Genomic DNA, 26,695 nt, shown 5'->3' with positions numbered 1-26,695 from the left:
CAATTGAGAATCACAGTTTAAACTCACTTTAACATCTCTCCTTTTCCCCTGGTTTGGGAAAAGGAGAGAGTGTGGTGTCTGGTTTGTCACTGTTACCAAATATAAATAGAAGTTGTGCTCGCTTTGATTTTATTAGGAGTTAATGCTTTCTCAAGGTAAAAATGCACGTCATGCTTTACTATTTAAGTTTTTTAGGTCAAGTTTAAGCCCTTTTTAGGCGTTACTCATCACTGCAGCAAAGAGGAGTGTGATGTGAAAGTAGCAGTGCATTCTTAAAGGAATAGTTTGATATTTTGGTTTATTGAGAAGGTCAATACTAAGTCTCATGTCTGCACAGTAAATATGAAGCTACCAGAGCTGCCACTTTAGAATCAGCCATTTTTCTTTACAGGTATTGGACAAAGTGAAATTTTGACTTGCACTAAAGGAAAGGTTAAGGGATCACCAAAAGTTATTACAGTTCATCCTGAGGGGACGTGAATGTCTGCACAAAATGTCATGGCACACTAAAAAAATTAAAATGAAAACCTGCTAATGGCTTCTGGGAATCACCAAAGTCATTAGAATTTATCCTCTGGAGAACCTAAATGTTTTTTCATTTTGTTTCATTTCACTCCATTTATTGCTGTTGAGATATTTTAGTTTAGACAAAAGTGGCGAATTGACGACCAACAGGCAGACCAGCATTGCCATCTCTGAAGTCAAATCACCTGCATGGCTAAAAATAAAGGGAAACTGATATTTTGGGTAACTGCACCTGCCACACAATCTCCAGTAAAACCACATCAAGTTGTTTTTATACTTCGGTTTTTGTACAGAATAAACAAACAACATATAATGCATTAATTAGTGAGATTTAGAGGTACTTGTTGGCAGATTTTGTTGCCTTTGGAAAGAACTAGGCTAACCATTTATCCCCGTTTTCAGTATTTTTGCAAAGCAATGTTAACCGGCGGCTGACAGCCGCTACGTGAGGTTGGTATTGATCTTCTCAACTAACATGACAAGAAAGCAAATAAGCCTTGGCAGTAAAAAAAAAAGAAGTAATTGTGAAAACTGTTTCATAATATGAACATAAATAACCACCTGAAGCTAAAAATACAGAAACTGACTGTAAAAATAATGTACATAATATCGACTTAAACCTGTGTGTGCTTTTATTTATGGGGATTCATGTTTAATCTCAGTGTGTATGCAGCATGCACACACACACCTGTGAGTGGGCATTTTCCTCTGAGGTGTGTATGCATCTGAGTGCACTCAAATACTCAGAGTGGGGATTTAGCTCAGGAAGCCCAGTCGATATTGGTGACTAATCAACAGTGGGGGATGGGGAAGTCATTAAGAACAAGGAGGGGGGAGCAAGATGGCTGATCCATCCCTGAGTATATTTCCTCATGGGCCTGCTTTATGAATGACCTGTTGATTGTTGATTTAATGGAGTCTGGAGGGCCTGCAAAATGATATATGCTGTTCTCCTGCTCTCCCAGGAGCCATAGGTTCTAGCAGTAATGTGGTTTACTCCGCAAGGCACTGCCCAAAGAAACACACCATGTTGACAGCTGTCGCAGCCACCTTATTAGGGTGATTAAATAAAAACACTGGAAGCAGGGGCGGCTGGCTGTTTGGGGACTTTGAACTCAGCTTTAGTGAGGTTTTTCTTTTTCTTTTTTTGTTTTTCCTTTTCTTTTTGTTTGGAATGAACACAGCATCAGAAATGCCCTTAAGTCACTCCGGTGGTCATCAGATGGAAAAACAACAAAAACAACATGAAAAACGGTGAGTATATATGAAGCAACATTGTGGCGAAAGAATAAGGAAGGCATAGTATTTGACTTTAAATATCGAGACAATTACTATTAATACATAAGTGTCACATTTGACAGATCGTTATTCTTAGAAGTGTGGGTTGTTGTGCTCAAACCTGCCCTGGGATTAAACTGTGATTTTCTTCGTGTGTCTCATGTTTATTTTTTTCCATGGAAGAATGGTTCATGGATTCTCCAAGAAAAAAAATAAGCCATATTTAGAAGCTACATGTCAGACAAAGCTGCAATTAGGCTGGCATAAGGCAGATGACAGAGATGTTCTGAATCCCTGTGACTGTGCTTCATTCTAGTTAGCTTTTCCACTTGAAACTAAAGTAACTGGTTTCTGTATGTTTTTTTGAAAGGTGTAGAGTAATTGCTTTGATCTCAAGAGATTATATCATCTAAAGTGCAGAGGTCTTACTCACCACCATGCCAGTCTTGAGTAGCAAGTAGTGTACAGTCTGTGTGACATCAGCAGCGTGCATCAGGTTGTGGTAGGGGTTTTTATGTTTGCTGTACCCAACTTCTAAAGCCTCCACGAACGATACCACTGCAGAGATTGGGATCTGATAGCACACCAAAAAAAAAGAAGAAAAAAGGCAAATGACTGCAAGCAAATGAACACTGCAGAGAGTAAGAAACTTATACAGGCTATTTGGTATTTAAATGATGAGTGCATACAATTTGAATGGGTGCATATCCCCCTCAGCGTCTGAAATTGATGTCCATCATTTAGGCTACCACAGATTTCGATTACATATTCATGTCAGCTTCATTGCCCATGTCATTTACTCTCAGATGCTGTCACTTCCAGTGGAGCATCCTCAGCTACAAGACGGTGTAGAAAATGAGCTTCACTGAATCAGATGAGATGAAGTATGCCCAGCTCCCTCATAATATGGTCATCATTGAAATACAACGCAATCTAACTTAAGAAACGAGAGAAGTGAGAGTGCCCACTTCTGACAAATTGCTGTGAAGGTTCTTACAATGTTAACTGGGTTTTCATTCGTTTCTCCTCGTTTAAATGACAAACAAAAAGGTGTAGTGGTGACCAGTGATATGTGAAATCCATGCAACTTTACCTTGAAACGGGTAATGAGGTCGTATCTCGTGAGCAACTCGTAGAATATGAATTTAAGCGCGTGCTCTCCGCTGGCCTCATTTAGAGCAAACACATCAAACGACCACTTGTCAACATTCTGTGTGGGAGAGAAAGAGTTCAAATAATGACATGCTCCCTCTCTTTTTTCAAGAAGAAGAAGAAGAAAAAAAACAAATTAAAAATGTGTTGAGACTGATGGTGCTTCAAGTGTGTCCATGGGTGCAAAAGATGTTATTTCATATCAGTATGCTTCTGCTTGGATGTGTGCGCACATGTTAATACCTTAAGCACAGATATGACAGAAGGGGGGTAGCTGAGTCCCACCATATTGGAGGTACGTCGGTACATCCTGTTTGGATGAGATAAAAACATCAAATGAAGCGCACTGCTGAGTGTAAACACCAGAGGTTACCTCGCCGACCCAAAACCACAGCCTGGAAGGTTCCCTACCAAGACTGACTGTAAACCTTCAAATCAACACAACTCAGTGTGAAACTCTATTTAAAAGGTTACATTGACAAAAGGCATCTGCAACTGCAAGTCTGTTTTTCCCATGCAAAAGGTTTAAGGCTTTATTGAATGTGAGGGGCAGAATATAGATTCATAAATGCTTTAAAAAGTCATTAGAATCAGTAGTAACATTGAAAAGTTGTGTGTTGCTCAACATCTCAAATATTTAGTGAAATATAACAAAATATGTTGTAAAAAAAAGCAGATGTCCTAAAATAGTGTTGATAAATGCAAGTCAATATAAAGCTGGCTATTTTTTCTGAACAGGTGGACATGACCTTTTAATTTTAGTTTTATTTCTCATTCTGTTCCAATCTTTCTTCATTGTAAATGTCTGAAAAACAAACTGCAGTCTATGAAAACAGATTAAGAAAGATTACAGCTTACATGTTTGGGGCTTACTGATTTGAACAAACGCATATTGCATGTTAGAGTGTGATAAAGCACAGCCTTGGAGCAGGAGCTGTTTGTAACTCTCTGAATGATTGTGCTTAGCCAGGCTTGCCAAGGCCGTCATGATGTATGGTCGACTCAGTCACTGTTCAGGGGAAGCGTGCATATTTACATTGAGGGTCTTTGACTGAAACTTTAAAAACTAGGCTGTAGCAAGTGAAAGTTTTAAAAATAATTTTCCCAAATAAGATTGAATTCGTCTGAGTGCATATGCAAGTTTAGATACACAATTTTACCACTTATTCTCTCAGGCCATCAGGACAGTGAACGATGTCCTCTGATTTCTGTGCATCCTCAGCCTTGTCTTGCAGGTTGCACGACCCTGAACATTTGCATGAGTGCACTCAAGTGTGTACACATTTTTTATTGTATAGTTTGCCTTGCTACTACTGTGAAATATCAACATTTAACTTTTTAATAAACTGAAAAACTGTACAGCAACATGGGTTAATGCACTTTAGCATCTCAGTACTTTCTAAATTAATACATAAAATTAGTTTTTCTAATTACAATTCTTTAGTTCAACATGGCCTTTTTAGCACAGCCGCATGAGTTTGCCTCCCTGAAGAATAAAACTTTTGAAAATTGAGTTAACAATCTAATGCCGACAGAGCGGAAAGCAGGCATAGTCTTCATTGTGATGAATTACCTACAGAGAGCAATTTTCAGGTGTCTACAGATATATTTTCATATCAAACTAAATCATCACTGATAGCTGCCGGGAGGATTGGAAAAACAAACTCAGACACTATTATATGCAAAATGTCAGTAATGTAAAGCGTATACGCATAAAAAGCAGTGCGATTGTACTGTGTTGATGCAACATGTTTTCACCTCTCAACAAATATTCCAGCCTGGACGGCGTGGACGATGCTGCGGAAGCGAGGTTTCTCCTCATTGCGTCGCAACATCAGGCCCATCTGGCGGGTGAAGGTGGAGGCCAGCCAGTCCCGCACCTCCGAGGGTACCGACTCTGACTGGATGTCGCTAAGCTCATCCTCCGTGTCCACCAAACGCCTGAAAGAAGGCAGATAGTAGGGACAGAAACACATACAAAATGAGACAAAGAAGGGCGAAAACAGACAGATGCAGCTTACTACTAAAGGCTTAATAAAATATTTATCATTTATCGTAGCTCTACTCTAACAGGGGATCAAACTCAAATCCCAGTGCTGTCCATCAAATAATATCACATCTTATGTAACATCAAAACATCTCAGGCTTCTTGAAACACTACGATACACTATTCAAATCCAATTGTGTGATATAATTCACTGCAGCTACCCTGTTGTGCTGACATGTACGAGGGATCAAGAGCAAAGCCTTGTCTCCAAGCTCTGAACTGGATACATGTTCTTATGGCAAAGAGAAAGTATATACATTGAGCACACTGATAATCATGGTGCTACGTGGATTCTGCACTGGGTAGTTCATCATCCTCCAACCTGGAGTGGTCAGGCCACCACTGGCCCTAATCTGCTTGGATCTAGATGACAAGAGTCTTACATAATTCCATAAGCCTTGCCCATATCTCGGATTCTGGACCTGCATTCATCTGTTGGCATACGTTGACACATTCCCTACACTTAGCCACAGTTTAATGGTAATTTCCCATGGTGATGATCTTTTCACAGCCTTAAAACAAAGTAGTTTTAGTTGCATAAACATATCTGTTGGGATTAGCATATAGAAAAATCCAATATTTTGGATATAAAACCTGTTGTAATTTTATCATTTAAGGATGATATGCTGTTGACTGAACATACTATCTGCTCATGTTCCCAACATAAACATCACATTCAGTGGTGGAAAAAGTATTAAGATCATTCACTTAGGTAGAAGCAGCAATAACACACAACAAAAACACTCAGTTTCACAGTATCACAGCACTCATTATGCATAATGGCCCATGTCAGTGTTATATTATTACATAATTTGGTTACTGTCATTGATGCTTTATGTAATTTGGATAATTTAATCTAAAACAGTACATCATATTTTAAAAACTTGTAAGATGTTTTGTATGTGAAATATGAATCTGAAAGGTAACAGGTAATTATAGCTTTGAAATTTGTGCATGTATGTAAGTAAGTAAGGGTAGTACATGAGTAAATGTACTTATATTATCTCAGAGTCTGAGTTTAGTGCCACTGAACTTAGTCTTGTAGACTTTGTAACCCAGCAGAGGGAAGAAATGGTTCAAATGAAACAAATACTTTACAGCACAGGTCAATTGCTGTACTAATGATAGTCATAATTTTAAAGTCTGGCCTTTGTCACTGCTCTCCTGTTGTTCTCAATAAATGAACCATGTCAGTAATTGTTTCACTGTAGAAAGCTGCTGTTTTCTTACCTTGTCTCCTCGATGTAAACGGATTCCAGCACCGACGCCGCATACTCGAGGTTTTTCTTGAGGTCAGCTAGGGAAGCCTCTCCTCTCTCCAGTTGTTTCACCAGACATCTTAATCTAAAACAGAGATACAACAGTCATTTAACAAATGGGATTACTGCCCTCCCCATCTTGACATGATAAATTAATTGGAACTGATATTAGATTAATCTGGTCTGGGTTGCTGCTGCCTAAGAGGCAAGATGTTTTTTTCTTTTGCTATAAAAATCAGCCATCATCTCCATCTAAATCACAAAATATGACAACAAGCAATATTTAAAATGCAGTTTGACCTGTTGGCTGCATATAATTGTGCATTTGTGTATTAAATCAACACATAAGAGATCATATTGAACAGGAGTGAGCCAGCAGAAAACTTGAGAAAAAAACAGGTCTCTTCATTTCTCAAGAGTATGTAATATCATCTCCTTTTTAAAGTCAAGATGAAATGAGAAATACTTTTTTAATCCTTTCAGATCAAATCCTTGGACATATTGTGCACCTATTTAACAATATATGCCAACAAAACAAACAATTTCTTTGTATTCAAACTTTCGTATTTTCTTCATGTACAACAAAATCTCATGCGTGCTTATGAAGGCTTGAACCTTCTTTTAGTGGCACATACCTAAGATTCATTATGACATGCCCACTTTTCAGTGTTCAAATCAAATTACTCCCAATGTTATGTCCCGCCTATCTATCTTGTTTGACTCGGAAACACGTCACGATACAGAAGTTACATACTCTCATCTACTTTCATCTAGACTTAAAAAAACTACAAAAAAACCCTAATATGATCTCAGGTTAAGGATGGGACACATTACCACTTTGTGTATTGACATGGAAGTTTTCATTCTCAATTTTAGCTCTTGTGAAAATCTCAGTTTCCCCTTTTAAAAGTTACATTACCGTCTCAGATGTCTTAATTGGCACAAATATAATACTATCCAGTAGACCTTCCTCTTAAGAGATATTCTAACCTGTCAAACACAGGTGTAATTAATCACATTAATATTGGCTGCAATCCATCTACATGTGTCAGCACCAGGTCTCTGGTATTGTGCATGCTGGCTCACTGACACGGCTTACTGAGACACTTAATTGGAACAGGGCCATCGCTAACATTATTAGTTCCAACTGCGCTTTTCCTGCTGCGACAACTCAAAACGTCTGCTTTGAGAAAGGTCTATTGATACCAAAAAAAAAAAGACAGACCTTTGATGTCGACAGGCCATGTTTGGGCTCATTTGCATGTGTCACCATGCTGAATATTTAAAATTAAATTAACTTTTGCAGATCTGGGTAGTTCTACAATGTGGCTTTTGACATCACAGACAACTTCTATTAGATTGCCTGCATAACTGGGTCAGTGTTGCTAGTTCTGCCCTTTTACTGGTTCACATCATATTTTTTTATCTTGAGCACTTTACAAACTATAAAGGGTCTTTTAAGTTATCAATATTTTTATCAGTAGAGCTCATGGTGACACAATGTTGTAGGTAAATGCCAGTTATGTGGATTTCAAATTCTTAAAAAATACACTATAGAAATGAATATGCATACTGATGATATATCATTTGGGTTTGTACAATTTCTTTTCTATTAGAGGAATTTGCAACATAAAAAATTAACCTGTACAGAAGGTTTAACCAAAATATTTGGTTCAGTCCTATGATGTCTTATTTACATATCGATGTTAATATTCCTGTTCTGAGCCAAACTTAATAATATAAACATTTGAGTAATACAACTTTGCAAACTGGCTGTTATTAAAATCGAATATCACTTAAAGGATCAAACATCTTGTTTGTGTTATATTTTCCAATAGTAACTCGCTTATAGCTATAGATCAATATGTTTAATGTTATTTGAAATATGTTCAAGCCCACCAAATATAGCACCAAAGAGAAAAAAACACAACTTAATATCAATTTCTGTACTGTGCAACCTCTTGCAGTATACCACCTGCTGCTGTGTTGGAGGTCATGCGCCCTCTTTCACAGTGACTGCCCACAGAGGCTACGGTCGTTGTTGAATTATTAAGCAGAGAGGTGGGAGAGTATAAGGTTTCAGATGCTCTCATTGATTACATTCCCTGACAGCAGCTGCAGTTTTACCATGTAAAGCCTGCAAAATGACTTTGTGAACATGGTTGAGGAAAAATGTCTTAGTATAAATATTTAGAGAATTCTTCTGATCCAATTATTCTTCTTTACGGCCAAAGTTGGAGCTGGACCCTGATCGCATTGTGTGTACAAAGGGGAAACATTTCAACACCTCCATATTTTTTTCTCCTTTCCACCAGGCTTGCATATCTTTTGAATGTTGAATTAAGCCCTTAAAACTGAGGGATGGCTAGCAATCTAACCTTCACTAACATACTGTCTACTGTGAAATCATAACGGGTGTAAAATGCTGAATATAATCCACCTCTAAAACAGTTATTAAATCCATTTCCAGCATAAAAGTTCAGTGAGATGTTTAAGAAAAAGAAATATATACATTGGATATCCTGCACATGATTAATATGTTTATTTAACTGTGAAACAGCTGCTTCATGTGGTAATATCTCTCTTAAACTACAGCTATTTTAAGAATCATAAGGAAGTGAATGGATGAATGGTACGCTGCAGCTCTAGAATCACTGCACATGTGATTTGGTTGGCTCTAATGATGGTTATTAAGAACAGCTGTGTGCCAGTGAGCTTCCCTGCTAATGCACAACAACAGAAAAAAAACATACCTTCCTCAACAAAACTACTTGTCACACTACAATTCACTGAAAAATGTTGAAATTTGTTTCATTGGTCATTTGCTTTGGCTTTAAATCTTGTACCACAGTAGTGCTAGCATGCTGTGCCTATTTGGAAAGCCCATGTAGAAAGACATTAGCACATGCACTGAGAGACATGTTTGTCTCTGCAGAGCACTGCTGTAAAAAGCTTCATCAAAGACCCATGCTTTTGTTTGTTTGACAATTGCCTAAACTGAATGCCCGATCAATTGTTGTTGTTCAGTCAAAAGATTATTTACTAGAGCATCCCGGAGGGCTTTAGAGTGAAAATTAATGCTTTTACACAGTGTTCAGGGGAAAGAAGATACTATTTAGATATCTTCTTTTGAGCCTTTGATTGTAGGATGTGAAAATCTGAAACTCGGTCGCAATTGTGCACTATTGAGTCCAAAAAGAAAAAACTTGTGTGATGACTAGATGAATGTCAGGATGTACAATAAATCAACATCTCTACACAAAAAAAAAAAAATTGGCTCATTTCACCTGCTGTCATTACCAAGGGAGGCAACATACTGGGTTAATAACACGGGTCAGTCCCAAAGTAACTCCTGGGCATGTAGCCAACTGAGAAATTCAGTGTAAGCCAGAAAAAAGCTGGTACAGTCGGGTGGATGAGCAACAGCCATGCAATTTGCTATGGCTGAACACGTACTGGTGAGCTAGTGAACTAATTTTCATTATCAGCTTGTCACTCTGCATACAGGACAAAACGGCTTAATCTCTCATTAAAAAGTAGTCTTAAAAGTATCCCACAGAAAGTGCTGTAAGTGAAACAACCTTATACACAGAAAAATACCAAACAAAATCAACATATAAAAGAGAAGAAAACAATAACTGACTGTTGGGATAAGAAAATGTGAACATACTGTTTGGCTGCAACTAACTGTGATTTTCATAACTGATTAATCTGTCAATATTATTTTTTTTACAATTTATAAACTGTCATAACATCTACATCACAAAAAGGTGACTTCAAATTGTTTTCTTTTGACAAGTTAGAACCAACACATCGCAAATATCTGCTTTATAAATGACTCAAATGAATAATCAAGTGATCATAATGATTGACATTTAATTTTCTGTCAGTTGACTTCAATTGATAAACTACCTGTTGCAGCTTTAGATGCTTTAAAAAAACAATTAATGTGTTTTAGGATGTTGACCATGTGTGCTTCACCACCCACGTGATGTCTCCTGTGTGACAGGTCAATATTTGTCTGACAGCAGGAGTCAGGCAAGGTCAGTTGGAAAAGCTTGACCTGCAGTACCTCTGATATAATGGTGTTGAATCATGTGAGACTCCTGGCATGCATGCCTGGGATGTCATGGTGTTGGAAATTGAGATGCAGTCTGATGTTGAACATGTCATCACAGACCTTTCAGCTTTTTATGTGAACTGTAGCTAAAAGTATTTGCCAGCAAAGAGGTGGATTAGAGCAATATTTTCAAAGCTGGATGTGACTGTAGATGACAGGTCAGTGATTTTTGGCTTTTTTTCGGACTGTAAGTGGCCTGGATGTTTTTGAAGGTGGGAGCAGTACAAATAAGAACAGGTAAACTAAAATGCAAAATGACTTATTATTGGAAAAGCATGATTTTGCTTTTAGAGTAGCAGAAAACTCACATTTAATTCATCATTATTCCATGTGAGCGTTTATAATTCAGGACTTGCTCACTCAGTAATTTTCCTGTAAACAGAATTGCAAATGGACTTTCAAATGTGTTTTTTATTATTAAAAGATAATGACAAAAACAAATTATAGTAGCAATCACACAGCATCCCTTAGGTAAATAATGTAACAAATAAAATCCCTAATAATGTCTCACAGGTGTTTTTTTTCCTACTAAATTAACACATTCCACTGGCCGCGGGGTTAAGTGAAACTGTGACAGTGAGGCAAAGACATGAGCCTCCAGCTGTCTGCCTCTATATCTGAAGACGAGAGATTTATTTGTTTTCCCTCGTAGGGGTGAGCAGAGAGCACAGGGAGGAGATTAGAGTTGGAATTCAGGTTGCAAGCATTTTCCTCCTCCATTCTTATTGCCTTTAGTTCTTTGGCCTTGGCTGACCCTGTCTTCTTTCGGGTGGGGAAAAAATGAAAGGACTGGAGAGATCTGGTGTCAAACTAAAGCCGCCAGCATTGTACAGTGGGGCTCGACAATGATCAACCTCTTGACAGCTGTTGTGACTGCCAGAAGTGAACATGGAGGGGAAAAAAGTGTATATTAAACAGCAGGAGTAACGTAGCAACAGCTTTCTCCTTCTGCTAAGAATAATCTAACGCTATAGCTCTCTGCATACCCACTGGGAAAAAAAATGTAAAACTGAAATGTATGCCATTCTGATCTAACTCCAGATTAAAACAGGTTCATTTCTGCTTTGAGAAGCTATAACAAACAGTCAGAGCATATTTTCCACACAGCGGAGAGCAGGGGAGAGGATAAATAGGACTGGCTGAGCAAAGGGGAATAAGAGCAGTGCCAGGATGCAAAAATTGGTCACCGCCTGTGTTCCAATGACATTCTAGCGTGGTGTGTAATCAATAGCCTGGGGTCAATGTAATCAACCGGGTAGATTAGCGTGCTTTCAGGGAACACACAGGTTTCAGGCTGATAAGCAGAACAAGGCCTGTGAAAACATGATGACTCAGTTAAGCCACGGTACCACATATTCCACAGCCTCGACCGTGATTTGTGACTGCAGCAGGTTTATCAATAAAATGCTCGAGTTCTGGGACATGTACATTTTGACAAAATGGATGGGGCGAGGCAGGAAAAGAAGGAGGCATGGTTTAATCTGGAGTCGGCCTCTTATCAACAGAAAACTGCTCAGTGCTCAAGCTGTTTTGTATTGATTATGGCTAACACAACAGCGTTTCTCTTGCATTATACAAATCACTTGATTCCGAAAGTGCTTACTGTTGCAAGAATAATACTGTATATGATATTACATACCACAGTTACCACATTTATAAGCTATTGTATAGCATCTTTAAATTATTCTGATGGCATGCTGTTTGAAGAAAAACAAAACAAATAAACAACCAGATCAAGTCAATTGTATTTGATTACACAGCTTACTTAAAAAAATATAGAACTTTAACAAATGGAGTTCAAATGATTACTTGATTAATTGGTATGTTCAAACATTCTCTGTTTGCAGTTTCTTAGTTTTGATGATTTGCTGCTTTACCTTGATACAGAAGTCAGAGAAAATTTAAGGACAATCAATCTATAGAGAAGCCCTGCATACAGCAGAGCCAAGTACAGGATTCAGCATAAATATTACCTTTTATGGAGACAGGAGACTCAGGGCCCCTGAAAGACTATCCGAAACCATAAAACTCCTGCCAACATGTGGAAGCACACTCTTGAGGTTTATATCATCAACACAGTTAACAAAGGAATAATAAGTAATAACTGAAACAAAAACAAAGTGAATAAATGATAAATCTTATTTGCTTCATGCTAGTTTACTTTCACAATTGTAAAACTGAATATCGTTGGGGCTTCAAATATGTGTCGAGCTAAAGAAAATAATTTAAGACGTCAACTTGGCCTCTGTGGACAATTATAAGCACCACAAGTTAGTTTTTGGCAGTGACGTGATAAATGTATGATTTTAATGGAAAAAAACGCACAAAAAAGAATTTAGCTTAGAAAAACCAAGCTAAAACTATCTTTCTATATAATAAAGCAACATTTTTATAAAATAGTTGAGAATTGCCAAATATTGTCTTTGGATTGAGGAGTATTACTACCACAGACAGCATAATCCAGTGTGCCCTTTTTTAATTGTCCTTCAACTCCTCCCTCCACACTCGCTCTGTGCTGCTTTAGAACATGAGCTTAATTACCTAAATTGTATGTAAATACTAAATGTTAATGTGACACCCACACTTAGCGTTGGTGGCCATTTAGTTTTGGGTGGGAAAAGCAATAGCAAACTGAACATTTCTGCTGCTGTTGATGGCTCTAATTAAAATTACAAAATAGTGCCGCAGTGCATGCAAGCACACTCTCTGAACAATATTGGTAACTCCTTCAAAAAGTTCCGATATCTGTTCTAAACAAAGCCTTTCCCGTGGGAGGTTGCAAATGACAGATGTGACAAGAATGGCGGGGGACAGAAGAAACCTTAAAAGAGATCAGTGGTTGGCTGAATGCAGCCCACTCATGTCAAAGTCTGCCAATCAAATACACCAGAAGAATTTAAAAAAAAAATCTCTTATGAGCACTAAAAAATATAGAGAGTCAATCCTTCAGCTCAAAATCATTTGTTCAAATTGTAGAAGGTGTAAATAATTCAGTTGTTGCCATTTTAATGCAACAAACAGAGCAACTACATGTGTCCAAAGCTTTACTGTAGATGCAAAATAAGATGACAGATATTCATAAATTGGGTCATGTCATATATTGTTAATGTAACGTTTAATTGATTCTTTGTTCTGCACCCACCGTACAGTAAAACTTTAATGCAAGACACCAAACACAAACCCACAAGCTATTTTGAGATACTATTCAGACATTTGTTTCTGTATTCACTGAAAATAGACATAATTAGCTGTGCCATAACATCAACTCAAAATGTGATGATGCAAATTATATATATTAATGATGTGCTAATATATTACTGTACAGTGTGGCGTGTGCATGGAACAGAAACAGCAGTTACCACTTCACTTTAACCTAGCATGCCACCATCTTCCGTGGTCATCTCTATTTAAGGCTATGATGGTTTTTTTACAGCCTTTGATGCAGCTGTGTTGTATCTGAACAATGATTCGCTACAGGCAGGAGTTTTGTTTAAAAAAATGTAACATGCTTATCCAAAGTGGATTGTGAAGGCTAAAGGTCGGCCTAATTCAGATGCTGAACATTCTTCCTCTTGGCCCAAATTAAAATCATGTGTCTGTCTGGTTTGCCCACTGGTTAGAAGGATTTCAACAGGCAGGCTGGTAAACATAACTGTGTGGAGTTTGCTCATGTCGCACTGCAGTATACTGTATGTTCCTATGAAATTCAAGCAGATTTACTTTTTGATGCCATTCAGAGCTCATAATGTTAAAAATTGTGTCGGGCTGCTTTATGAGGTGGATCCTAAGCTTATGAGGCTGAGTTGATTTACACATACATGAATGTAAGCGCAGCATGTTTGCTGTGTAAATATTACCTGTATTCTGCACGTACACCTCACCAGATCTGCAATCTGACCCATTTTAACAAAACGTATTGAATATTATTTCAGAGCTTTGAAGACAGGACAACATTAAAGCACATAATGTATAATTTTTTTCTGTGTCCGTGGTCGCATTAATGTGAATGTAAAGGCACAAAGCTGTAAGAAAACCATCTTCAGTAAATTTCAGCCGGCACTCTGTGAGTCAATGAAAGGCGATGGACCATTTGGCAACAGGAGAGGGTGGGTGTTTGATTTACCAGCAGCCAAGTCATCATTTTAAAAGGTTGAAGCATTCATCTGTCATATGGCCCTTTCATCGTCCCGCTCAATTCTCTATGTATTTCCAAGCTCCATGTGAAATAAAGCACCATCAATTCTGAATGCAAACCAAGAGATTTAATTCAAGTTCAACCTTTGTAGGTTTACTGCATAGTAGAAGAGAGAGACTGTTCTCACCCAGACAAGGACACTAAAGGTCATTTGTTGAGAAATTCTGTTTATTACAACTTGGATCTTATTTTTGTAGTTTCAGCAATTGTCTCTGTTGGTTATGATTATGTTGTATTCTTAAAAGCAATTGACTAGATGTGGGCATACAGCAACATTGCTCTAATGGCAAAAACCTTGACTAGTGAGATTATCAGACAGGTAAAAACAAAAGTTTAGCAAACAGGTTTAGCAGTTTAACCACTGTTTAACTAACCAAAAGTGAGCTCACCTGAAATGATGTATAATAATATCTCATGGATGCCCAGCTATGACTGCCATGCATCAAAAGTTGCCTCCGTATTTTCACATGTTGTCACCTTCTGAAATCTCAGTTCCTAATTTTCTCAGTGCAGTGTTATAATGACCAATAGATATGACAGCATAACTACTTTAAATCTTAAATCTTTTGACTGTTGTGGTTCCGATGAGGCCCTGCAGCAGACAGCATTGCACAAAGCTACACAGATGTTTTTTTTTTTGTTGCTGCCTCCCTTTAAAACAGGATATCCATCACATTAAGGGAGCTATGATAAGATTTAACCATAAAGGTTGTAGGTCAGAAAAAACAATGTTGTTTTTGTAAAAGTCTTTGGTTTTTTTGTTCTTTTTAGGAAAGCACTATTAAATTATCTTTTTGTTGTCTACTACTTCATGGGGACTTGTTGGAAGATGGCCCCTTTTGTCATTGTAAGAATGACAAAAAATCCTCATGATTAAACTTTAAATTCTCATCATCAGTTTACAAAAAAGATGTCCTTAATGCAGATTATTGCAGCATCTCATCTTCCACAGACTGACAACCTTGACAGAGAACATTAGGTTTTGACTAGATAAGACAGAGGCCAATAAATATACTATGCATATAATGGGGGTGTACTGTATTTGTGTTGCATCTGCAAGAATCAAAAGCCTTTCTAAATCCAAGCTACATTTCCTTTAATCCCAGGAAGCAATTTGGGACTTCTGGGAAGTCATTTGTTCTACAGGGAAATAAAACAAAGCCAGCAGCTTAACGAAGCGTAGTCAGTCTGCAGACAAGCAGCATTACAGCATGACAACAGTAAGCACTGTGGCAGAACAACATCAAACTTTGTGTACCTGTAGGTGTGCTGTGTGTGTGGATGCTTTGGTCTGTATTTTAGCAGAATTACCTACAGTAGACCTCATCTGACACAGTTAAAGACATAGTTAAAGAAGGCAACATCCACCAAAGCACATAAGAGTGTGGCTGGCAGCCAAGATGAAACTCTGAGAGCTGACTAGTCATATACAGTAAGACACTGCAGTGCTGACATAACTGAAGTAAAACATTATACCTGCTTGGAAAACACTCAAAGGAAATATGTTCAAAAATAACCTGGTGTCTAAGTAATACAACTATAGTTCAGTTAATTTATAACACAGATGATATAAATGTTATTTTTCGTCGTGAACACTGTATAAGTGGAAACATATAAAATGTTTTTCAAAGTGTTTGAAATCTTCAACATTTTGTTTCGGGTAATTCACACAGTCTGAGCTGATACCTATATCTGGATTTTGGTGTATCTCAAGATTAAATGTAGAATCATAATTTAAATAAAAGCTGCAGTTAGAAATTTTTTTTTTAAAGACATAGATGCAGCTAACAGATAAGTGACATGTGGTTAGAAGTTTACTATTTTTTGCCTGACAACTAAACCACCCATATAAAGCATGCATAACTATCACATTGTTACCCTTTACAATGTCACGCCTGCATCTCATCTCTTTCTCATGGTGGAATCTGCATAAATGTGATCACTGGGAAATAACACCAGTCACCAAACACACATAAAAACTGATAAAGAAGACAAGACCAATTAGTACGGCCTTTTCATGACTCACACCATTAATTAGTAGAAGAGGGAAAATGGGTAGCGAGGAGGGGAGGTCAAATAGAAGCAAATGAACTTATGGTAAAAAAGCGAGCTCAGTGGAACGTAGACACCACAGCAGGATGGCTTAATTAACGATTTAATGGACTGACTAATGACTGTACTATTGTCTGCCTTTCATTTTAGGCCTCAAATAACAGCACAGAGAACAGATTCGGTTACACATTATGGAAAAGCGAGAGTGTTTTTGAAACCTCCTGTTACAAACCTATTATTTCACATCATAGAGATCAGCTACAGAGAGCCTGTTGCTGCCAGAGACACTGAATGTTTAACATGCTCTCAGACACAGTGCATTTCCATAAGTAGGCCATTAACATAATAGGGGGCAGTATATCAGCTCATGTGAGATGGTCCATCCATAAACACCTTTTCTTAATGCACATTTTATAGAGGACATCTTATCCTGCTGACATCTATATACTTATTTTGAACCTTTAATTATGCAACTGACCTTCCATTCATGAAGCTCACAAACTTTTATTTTTAAACACTGATGGGACCATTAATAAATTATGCATCTTAAGCCAGTTTAAGGTCTCTGCAGGCAGCGGTTTAGTGCCCCTCAAATATTTGAGACTGGACGACTTTAGAGATTGCAAAACGGGTTTTCAAAATAAATGTTTTTAATGAATTGTAACTATACAGTATATAAACAAAAGTCGCTTTGTATGTTTGTTTTTTTTAAAATTTATTTGTATTTAACTCTGCCTGCTACACTCAGCCCCCCCTCTCTACTTGGTTCATTCCAGCTACAAGCACTAAGTAGTGGCAATGAAACTAGTAGAGCCACCCAGCCACAAAGTTGTGTTGAATCGTTGCAAATTACGGTTGTGTTAAACGTATTGTGAAGAATGAATAACCAATCTCAGCTCAAGCACTAAAACTTTTTTACTTTCTTCTACTACTCAATGAATTTGTAAATTACTTTAGAGCTTCAGAATTTCCCTGTTTAAAAGGGACTTTTGCCTTTATTGGACAGTGGACAGTGGGGTAGCAGTCAAAAGGCAAGAGAGTACGACATGCAACATTGGTCCCTGGATGGGACTGAAACAGGGTCTCTGCAGTTATGTGGCAGTAACCATTCAGATACCATGGTGTTCAGCTTCTACTGCTATAACACACAAATAATTACCTTTGTGTTAGCTTGTTGTCCTGGGCTATTATTAATACGTTTTTGTTAAAACAAATTTGCAGCACTGCAATGCATCCTATAAAACATGACTTCTTACAGAGTCATGGGCTAAACAGTGTAAGTAAAAACAGTAGCTACATGTTTGTGAGCTTAATTTTCTTAATTGATTAAAATATAAATAGAAAACTAATGTTAGCACTGAATTGAAAGCCTTTTCTTTCACATTTTCTTGATCAATATTGCTATTGACTGCAAAATACAGTGTGAAAAAGTGTCATTCAAATATATGAACATCTAGATAGTTACTAAGGAAGGCAGTCTGATAATAAATACGGAAGCCAAATCAGATAATTATTTGAAACAACTTGTTTCTGTATAAACACTAACATATGCATTGTGAAACTGTGCCCAATCTAAAAGATGAATGCATGACGCCCCCGGTCTGGTGGTCAAACCAGTGGCTGGCTGCAAGGTTGGAAATCACCCAAAATTTTGTGATATACTTAAGAAATTAGTCAGCAGTATACCAAAATTGTATTATCTGTGTTTGAAATCAAGATACCCTTTAATATGCAAAACCTGACAGACAGACATTGTCTGCATTTACCACCATTTAAACTTCCCTAAAACGTTTGCCTGCGAGAAGTGAAAGAAGTACATTATTTAAAGCCACCAAGGCAAAGCAACATGTAGCTCTTATTTGCATAAATAGCTTGAAATACAGCGCCCAGATATGCCTGAGTTATTCCCTCTGTTATACTTGATTAGCAAAGTTGGCGGAGTGAAGCAGCTCTATCAAACGTTCAACACACTACTTCACAGCAAATCCAGTCTCTTAAAATGCAACAGACAGTTTAGATATTTGAAATTACAGGAACCTTGGTGTGTAATCAAAGTTCAGTGGCCTGACACAAAACAACCCGACTGCACTAATTGACCTCACTGAGAATTTGTACAGCTCCTTTCAGTCCAACAAGTCACTCGGGGAAAGGATGAACATTGCAGTGATGTAACATTCATATCCCTCTGCTGTATCTATAGTATGTCTTCAACTATATGGACAGTATGACAACTTCTTGTCCTTGTGCCATATGTGTCAGAACACTATTGATACACTGGCAATATGTTTCTCTATCAAGGTAACCAAAACTAATTCCTGCTAATTTATTGTACAAAAAAACTAAACTAAATAAACTTCACTGAGTCTCTAATCTCACATTCAAATCCCCTCTGTGATTTTCCTCCAGTGACCATACCTACAGTACTACCCGTGCTGTCAAACATGCTGACATGTGTTACCGCTGAAGTATAATCCCTAACGCGGAGTGGTGAACGAGTTATGTAATACAAAAGATTAAAATATGCATCCCATGGTTCGGGCAGGTCTAAAGGAGACAGCGCGAGAAAGAAATTGCATGTGGATGTGTGACTTAGTGACAATATGCTGTCAAGTCAACAGGGTGGAGTTAAAGTAAAGTGTTAGCATTTTGGGTAGCCTTAAATGACACTGAGCACATATTCAACAGACTCATGATCTGCAGGTGCAAACAAGGCCTAATAGAATTTCATTGAAAAATGAAATATTTGGTCTAGATGAGACATTTCTGAATTGTTGACACGACTGAAATGATTCAGAGGTTTGCAACCAGGCGATACTAGTAACCAGTAATTATAGCAGTGATATATTAGTGTACTAGTTTCGGAAATGCGAGGTATATTTTCAGGTAAAATATGTGAGAAGTGTATAATTGACTTTTCACTAAGCCCTGTCCTCTTACTGGTGCTACACCTGTCAAGCTTTCCAATCTGGAACAAAGCAAATGCATTTTATGATCATAACTGTGGCAGCACTATCATGGACATTTGTGGAACCCTGAAAATGGGAACTCTGTAAAGCTATTAAATGTCAATTTGTTACATGCATGATGATGACCAGTGTTGTATAATGACGCAAAAAAAGATTGAGGTTGATACAGGTTTCAGGCAAAGATGTTAGCAGCCTTGATGATCAGTGTGGAAGACATGTAATTCTTCTATTGCAACGAAGTTGTCCAGCCCTAGTATAGTACAAATATATATATATATATTATCAGACTATTTCTGTCTCAAGGAACTGACCATATATAGCGAAAAGTTGCACAGTCAGGTTTGGCAGAAAAGCTTCTTCTCTTAAGGGAACTCTAAAAAAGCCTCAGCTGCAAAAAGGACTTTGGGGAGCTAACCTCCTTAAAACACATGCATGAACATTAACTCTTAGCTAAATCAACTGTACCATAAAGCACCCAAAGGGGCATGTTGGGGTTGGATGGAGCTGCAGTAGTAAATAGTGTTGGAAGGAGCAAATCAGCAAAGTAACAGTGATTAAGGAATTATAATGTCAGCAGAGCACAACTGCATGGATATGAGTGTATGTTTTTCTAGCCACTCAGCTGTGAATGAGCCAATGGCTGTGAACCTTATAAGAAACAGATGTCAATCAGCCAATACAAGTGCAACTTATGCAAAACCACTAACTGCCTTCATAATATCCAGAGTGATCCACTGAAACTAGTAGCTAAAAATGCCCTTTGAACTAATGGGGAGGTTCCCTTTTTGGGATAATTACACTGATGACGCTAACCCTATACTATTTATAAGCCAGGTCAGCCAGACACACTAACATTATTTCTTCTGTTAGAGCAGACAAACATACCCTCTTGCTCTTACTCTTGTTCTTCTACACTCACCATAACATAAATTAGATTAGATTTGTTTAATGGATAGAAAGTGGCCATAAAGGAGTCTGCTGTGTGTCAACGTAGAAATTCAGACCACCTGGAGGGGGAGGAGAAAGAAATTTCAACCACTTGGACTGCAACCGTGTTACTTTTGGAAATGTTGACAAGGTTTTTTTACCAACGTCCACACATCCCCCCGATCCAATACATCGCTCGATGATATACTATCTAACAGGGTAAAGTGCAGTTTTATATGATGGGAGAGGTTACCTGTGTTGTCCACCATGTCTCCAGTTCATAACAAGGTCATCAAATGCCAGTAATTCACTTACAACAATCTAATAAGGTAAAAACCAGATTTTCAAAGGTCACTGAATTCCCATGTCAGATGAGTCATGCAGGCCAGAGATTAAAAAAGGCTTTCTGTCTGTCTCTGTCAGCCACAAAGGCACACATACACACATCAAGTGTACACTCTCATATAAAGTTGTGAACCTGCAGGCAGTGGTAGAGTTTGCAAAAGCAATTTTGAAGGCAGTGCATTAAATCCCTGCAACAGTTTCACAAATCACAGTGTGGAAAAGGGGTTTCTCATCTCCACCAACTGCCACCAGGGTAGCCTTGAGCAAACCATTTAACCCCAAGCTGTTTGCGGTCAACAGTGGAAAATTGTAGAATATAAGGCAGCTACCCAAAGTCAAATATGTGGAATCACATTAATGTTGAGTAAGGAGTTGCTGAAAATAGAATTGCAATATATGAAAAACCCCTGAACTAATTGAGCGTTAAAAAAAGCAGTCAAAAATACAACATACTCATATTCTACAATTAGATCTAATCACCGTGCAACACTTAAAACTTCTTAATGATCTAAGAATAGAGTTTGACCTGGGAACACTCTGGTTTCACAATCAGATGTTAATTTTAGCAATCTTTCCAACACTGATTAGCTAGCACACTAGATGCCAGCAGCAGGTGTTGTCGTTGCCAAACTCTGCTGCTAGACTAATGATTTTAACTTGGATTTTTTCCAACCTGTCAGGCCCATGAGGGCACAGCAAACTCAACATCTCTGAACAATAACAACCAATCTGGGGACAATTAATGTGTGAAAAAACATTCTTGTGCCGTGTAAAGTGAAGATGACTTGGAGAACAATTCAAAAACACAATTACAACCGAAGACCTGTGGGTAAATGGGATGAAGCAACAGAGAGAATAAACTGAATAACGCCATTACACAGGCAGCTGGAGGTAGGTCACAGAGGTGTCAGAGAACAAGGGGAACAAGAGGACACTGATATGCATTTGTGCAGGACACATCTGAAGTGAAGTCATTAGATTAAATCAGATTGTTGATAGCAAGAGGAGTTTCAGGCAGAGGGACACATAAACAGTAAAGACAAAGGATACAATTAAAAATAAAGTACATGGATGATTGTTGAAGCATTTTTGTCATTGTGTTGTTTGACCCACCTATAGAAATGTATCATTGTGTGTGTATATGAATGTACCTCTGTACGTTTCTGTGTTTCTTTATTACTCCAGATGTGACATTTACATTGTCCTTGTTTGCACTTGATTTTCCAACCCACCACACAACATAAAATGTCCCTTCAGTAAAACATCCCCGTGCCTTATTGGCCATTATAAAATCAAGCATGAAACGTATATGATCATTTGTTTTGTGAGTTAGCCAAACTACAAAGTTCTTTGAGCAGCTCATCAAACCTACGACTATTTTGACCTCTTCCAGCTCCTGGAAAAATGCATCCTTTGTCTCGGAGGCATCACAATATAACTCTTGATTTGGTCTGTCTTTGCTTCAGGCATTTCTTGGAACCCCTGAACTTCTTGATCAGTCCTTCGTGTGTTGGCGCATTGACTCTTTGTCCTCCATCACTTCGTTCTTGCTGGCCACATCACAGAAGGTGAACTTTATCTCTTTTCTGCATCTGTTTTTCCTTTTGCAAGCCTTCCTGTTAAGAGGCTTCAAGGAAACCCAGCTCTCCAGCGCTGATCTTCAATGTCACTGCTGCCTGAGACGTGCTCTTTTTTATTCATTTGTGACCTGGAGCTAGGTTTCCCTCTCTGCCTCCCAGGCCTTGAATTGCATGATGAAATCTATGACTATCATGTCCTTTTCTTCCTGGAGGTCTTTGTTGATGTCTTTTCTGTTAACTGTTTGTTTTCATTGTAAAGGTTTCCTCTGCATCTGGGTTGTCCAGAGCATGCTCACAGTTTGAAAGGGACAACATTATGGTAGAGGTCACCGATCTGTTTCTGAAGAGCCTCTATGGGGGGACATCATTGTTCGCAAGGACCTCTGTGCTTTGGCAGAGGGTCTCAATGTGTCAGAAAGGGTCTCATTATTGCTACAGATCTTCTTGAAGTGCTAGAGGAAGGAGTTGTTGTTTTGGCTGTAAGATTTAAAAGGTTGATAGTCTGCTCCAACAAATTTATACCAGTCTTGCTGTAAGATGCCCCTTTCTGTTTTTAAAAAAAAACACAACCCAGCTGTCCTAATAAATGCAAATAAATGGAGACTGTGCACTGAATTCCACTGTCATATTCACTATTAGGATAATTAGTAATGTACTGTTTATACCACCATTTAGTATTACTCAAAACCTGTGATACACTGCATTTTTCAGTCTGCACAATCTGAAACTCAACATATTCCACCCCTCTTTTCTCCATATACTGTACAAATACTGTGTGATACTGTGAGGTTTGCTTGGACTTTTAAAGTCTTTATTATGGCCCTGAGCATAAGAAAAAGCTTACTGGCCTCCACGCTGAGAAAGGAATGATGTATTTCAGGATAATGGAAAAAGACACAGTCACTGACACGGTCATCTGGCAAATATTTTTCTCGATTATTTTTTTGTCTCTTCCTCCTCGTCCCTCTCATCATTCTCTCCTTTCTCACCTTAACTTCCCTCATCTTCACTGGTTGCACTTTGTCTCTATTACATCCTACTGCTCACTCTATACTAAAAGGAAAGATGCCTCTGTAAGCATTTAGAATACAAGGTTGTAATGGTTGTCTTAATACTGTACATGTTAGTGTCTTGCATACTAGTACAAATACTAACTACTAATATTAATTGTATACTAATTTTATTATGAAATAAATCAGATTACTAAATAAATTAGAATTGTTTTATGTTGCTACTACATTCAAATAAATAATTAGAGAAAGATAAATATACTTCAATAAATAAATGAATTAATAAAACATTGGAATAAAATTTTAGTTTATTGTTACTGGCCAGAGTCGTGTGTGTGGAGATGGTGATGGAGGTGTTTTGGAACCATGACCTCAATACTTTCAGATCCTGGCTACAACGTCAGTCTCATGTGTCCGGTTGAAAATGCCAGTGCAGTGATCTGGTAAATTTGTGATACTGTCAAAGGGCAGGTGAAGGCAAAAAGTTAATCTAAGAGGTTTCAGCACAGGAGTGATGATATTAATTTCTAAGTTGATAGTGAACTTTTTGACACATAATTATTGATTGTACATCTACAACTAGAAATGTACACAATGCATGTGTTGCAGCTTTAACAAGATGCAGAAAATATCAACTGCAATGCCAATAACATAATAACCTGTAATAAAACCATTAAAAACATGTTTAGGACTCTAAGCAGGAGATTCTGTCTTCATGGTGCATCACAATTGACTTTGGCTGTGCTTTCATGGGTGACATAAGTACAGTATGTGTGATATATATATATATATATATATATATATATATATATATATATATATATATATATATATATATATATATATATATATATGTATGTATATGTGTGTGTGTGTGTGTGTTAAAGACCCAGAACCCCCTGCGAATTACAGATGTGTAGGTTATATGTAGGAAAAGAGGGGGCTGGGCTGACATAACCTTAAACTGTACTTAAAGGTAGTCATAACCCTGAAGCGAAGAATGGCATAGCTGACCTATGGTGGTCAAACACACACACACACACACACACACGCCAGAAAGCTAATTTGATGAAAAAGGAGAGGTAGAGAAAAGAGTGCTTTCAATTAGATTATCTGGTTGATTCTAAGCCAAAACATAATAATAGATAGTGTATAATACTCTGACTCTCATAGATTATACAGCACTAATCCACACATAGTGTTGCCCAACTATGGCTGCCTAAGTGTTACTTTGACAATGAGAGGTGCACCAACACAGAAACAAAGGCTATATCACAAATACAGTGTCCTATCCTTTTAAGCTACATTACCGCGATGCTGTTGAAGGGAACAGATACGTGTATTGAATCCACACTGAAGATATAATTCAGGTTGTTTATTGTAAATAAAACAATGTGGAAGAGATGATAAAAAAATAAAGAGAGTGAGAAAAAGCATGATAACGCAGCTGTCCCTGTCCTTGTCCATTTCACTCACACACACAAACACACACACACGCAACCACACAGATCAATGAAGGCTGAAAAGTGGTGCATTGTGGTGGGGGTGGGGGGGTCTTGTCTGTCCTTCAACCTTTGGACAAACAAGGACATTGGAGTGCACTTTATTTGGCATCGGGCCACTTCACACAACATACATACACACACAAGCACAGAAAAAAGACCTTGCAACTATCTTTATTCCCAAGGAACCGTTATTTAGTCTCTCACATATGGTATGGGCATTTCAACCATCACTTCTTCATACTGAACTTATATAAGCACGCTGAACTTTTCTACAGGATTCACTGAATAACCCATGAAAAGATACCTCTAAGGCCAAGACTTTGTTATTCATTAGTCCTTGGGTATTATATATATAACTGCTCATTCACCACTGTACTGTACAGCCAGGAAGATATACAGTTTTATAATGAATCCCATTATGTGCTGTCTACCTGTTACGGCCAGCTCCACAGAGCGTAATAAAACAAGAAAATGTAAATGAGGTACAATATTATGTTGATTGCTTTTCAATCTCCTCCCTCCATGGCGGTAATGTGGAAGAAAAGTACAAATTTATTGAGAAAGGAACTTAAGTTGATTCTGAAAAAAGAAATCCTCTCCCATTTAACATTTCACTGCTTTCTACTTTTCTACTCAAACTTTTCCTATTTTCTTGATTGTACCACAAATCAAATCTATTTTTTTATTTTCCATAAAACAATATTTAACTTTTTTACTACTATATGAGACAATTGTGTCTAAAACTCTTGAACAGTAACTGCTCTCGGCTTTACTTGATCGAAAATAATAAAACTTAAAAAATGACTTGTCATGACGTGTCTTGTGTTTCTGTGTACATGTTAGCAATGTATTCCTCATTAATAACACAGAAAATACTTGATATTGTTATGACTAAAGCTGCACCAATTAGGCTAGTCGATTAATCGATTAACTTCCAGCTACTCAACAGGGATTATTTTTGGGTTTTCTGTGGTAGTAAACTGAATATCTTTTCATTTTGAAATTTGATCAGACAAAAAAAAAAAAGCATTTGAAGCCCACATAACGTAGGGTTCTTATTACTCTGGAAAATATTGATAATGAAAATAATTATTAAGACTTGGTTTGATGTTAGTGGTTTTGATGCCTGACAAAAAGAACCATAGATTTCTTATAGATTGCTGAGAAAAAAGTATGGCAGTGATGTCGTGTATTCTGTCAGCACCAATGAATTTTGAAATAGATTTATTAATGTGGATAGCGTGGGACTACTTTCTCTTCAGTTGATTTCATTCTGATACACACCTGTCAGTCAGGTGTGCATTGGTGTATACACTATATATATTCTCTTTAGAGCCCAGCATCACTCAACAACCATACAGGGAGTCATCTATTACAAAACCACAGTGAAACGCAGCCAGCATACATGTTTCACTTAGAGTAAAGTACTTCAAGTATATTTATATTCTAGCCTTGCTCTCATTCAGTATAAAGGTAAAGAGAGAAATAAGTTGAGGGCCATTCTCAGAGGATGTGTGCCGTCAATTGTGGTGATGCAGGAAATCACTAACTGAGGTGAATAAACAATGATAAAAGTGGTAGGTACACATAAAGTGGGCAAACCACAAAATACTTTCCTGACATTAACTGACCACAGTAGTGTTAACGGTAAATGGGAGAATATTTAAGTCTTGAATTTTTCCTTTGACTTGAACACAGATCCCTTTTACTCTCAGTGGATTTGTCTCTGACCTT

The 26,695-nt window shown here is 37.7% G+C and overlaps 1 protein-coding gene across 1 annotated transcript in view; it reads right to left on the bottom strand.

The window, feature by feature from the left end:
- Positions 1-26,695, bottom strand: part of pde1cb (phosphodiesterase 1C, calmodulin-dependent b) — a 103,558-nt gene that overhangs the window by 26,186 nt on the left and 50,677 nt on the right. The window contains exons 6-10 of the mRNA XM_062428229.1: positions 6,233-6,346; positions 4,714-4,896; positions 3,199-3,265; positions 2,897-3,013; positions 2,237-2,377 (exon numbers count right to left, since the gene is read on the bottom strand). Coding sequence (XP_062284213.1) covers positions 2,237-2,377; positions 2,897-3,013; positions 3,199-3,265; positions 4,714-4,896; positions 6,233-6,346 — 622 coding nt within the window. The remainder of the gene's footprint in view (positions 1-2,236; positions 2,378-2,896; positions 3,014-3,198; positions 3,266-4,713; positions 4,897-6,232; positions 6,347-26,695) is intronic.

The sequence above is a fragment of the Scomber scombrus genome, chromosome 11, assembly GCF_963691925.1.
Source record: "Scomber scombrus chromosome 11, fScoSco1.1, whole genome shotgun sequence".
NCBI classification, from domain to species: domain Eukaryota; kingdom Metazoa; phylum Chordata; class Actinopteri; order Scombriformes; family Scombridae; genus Scomber; species Scomber scombrus.
Note: the sequence above shows the minus strand (reverse complement) of the source record. Positions and strands in the feature narration are given on the sequence as shown.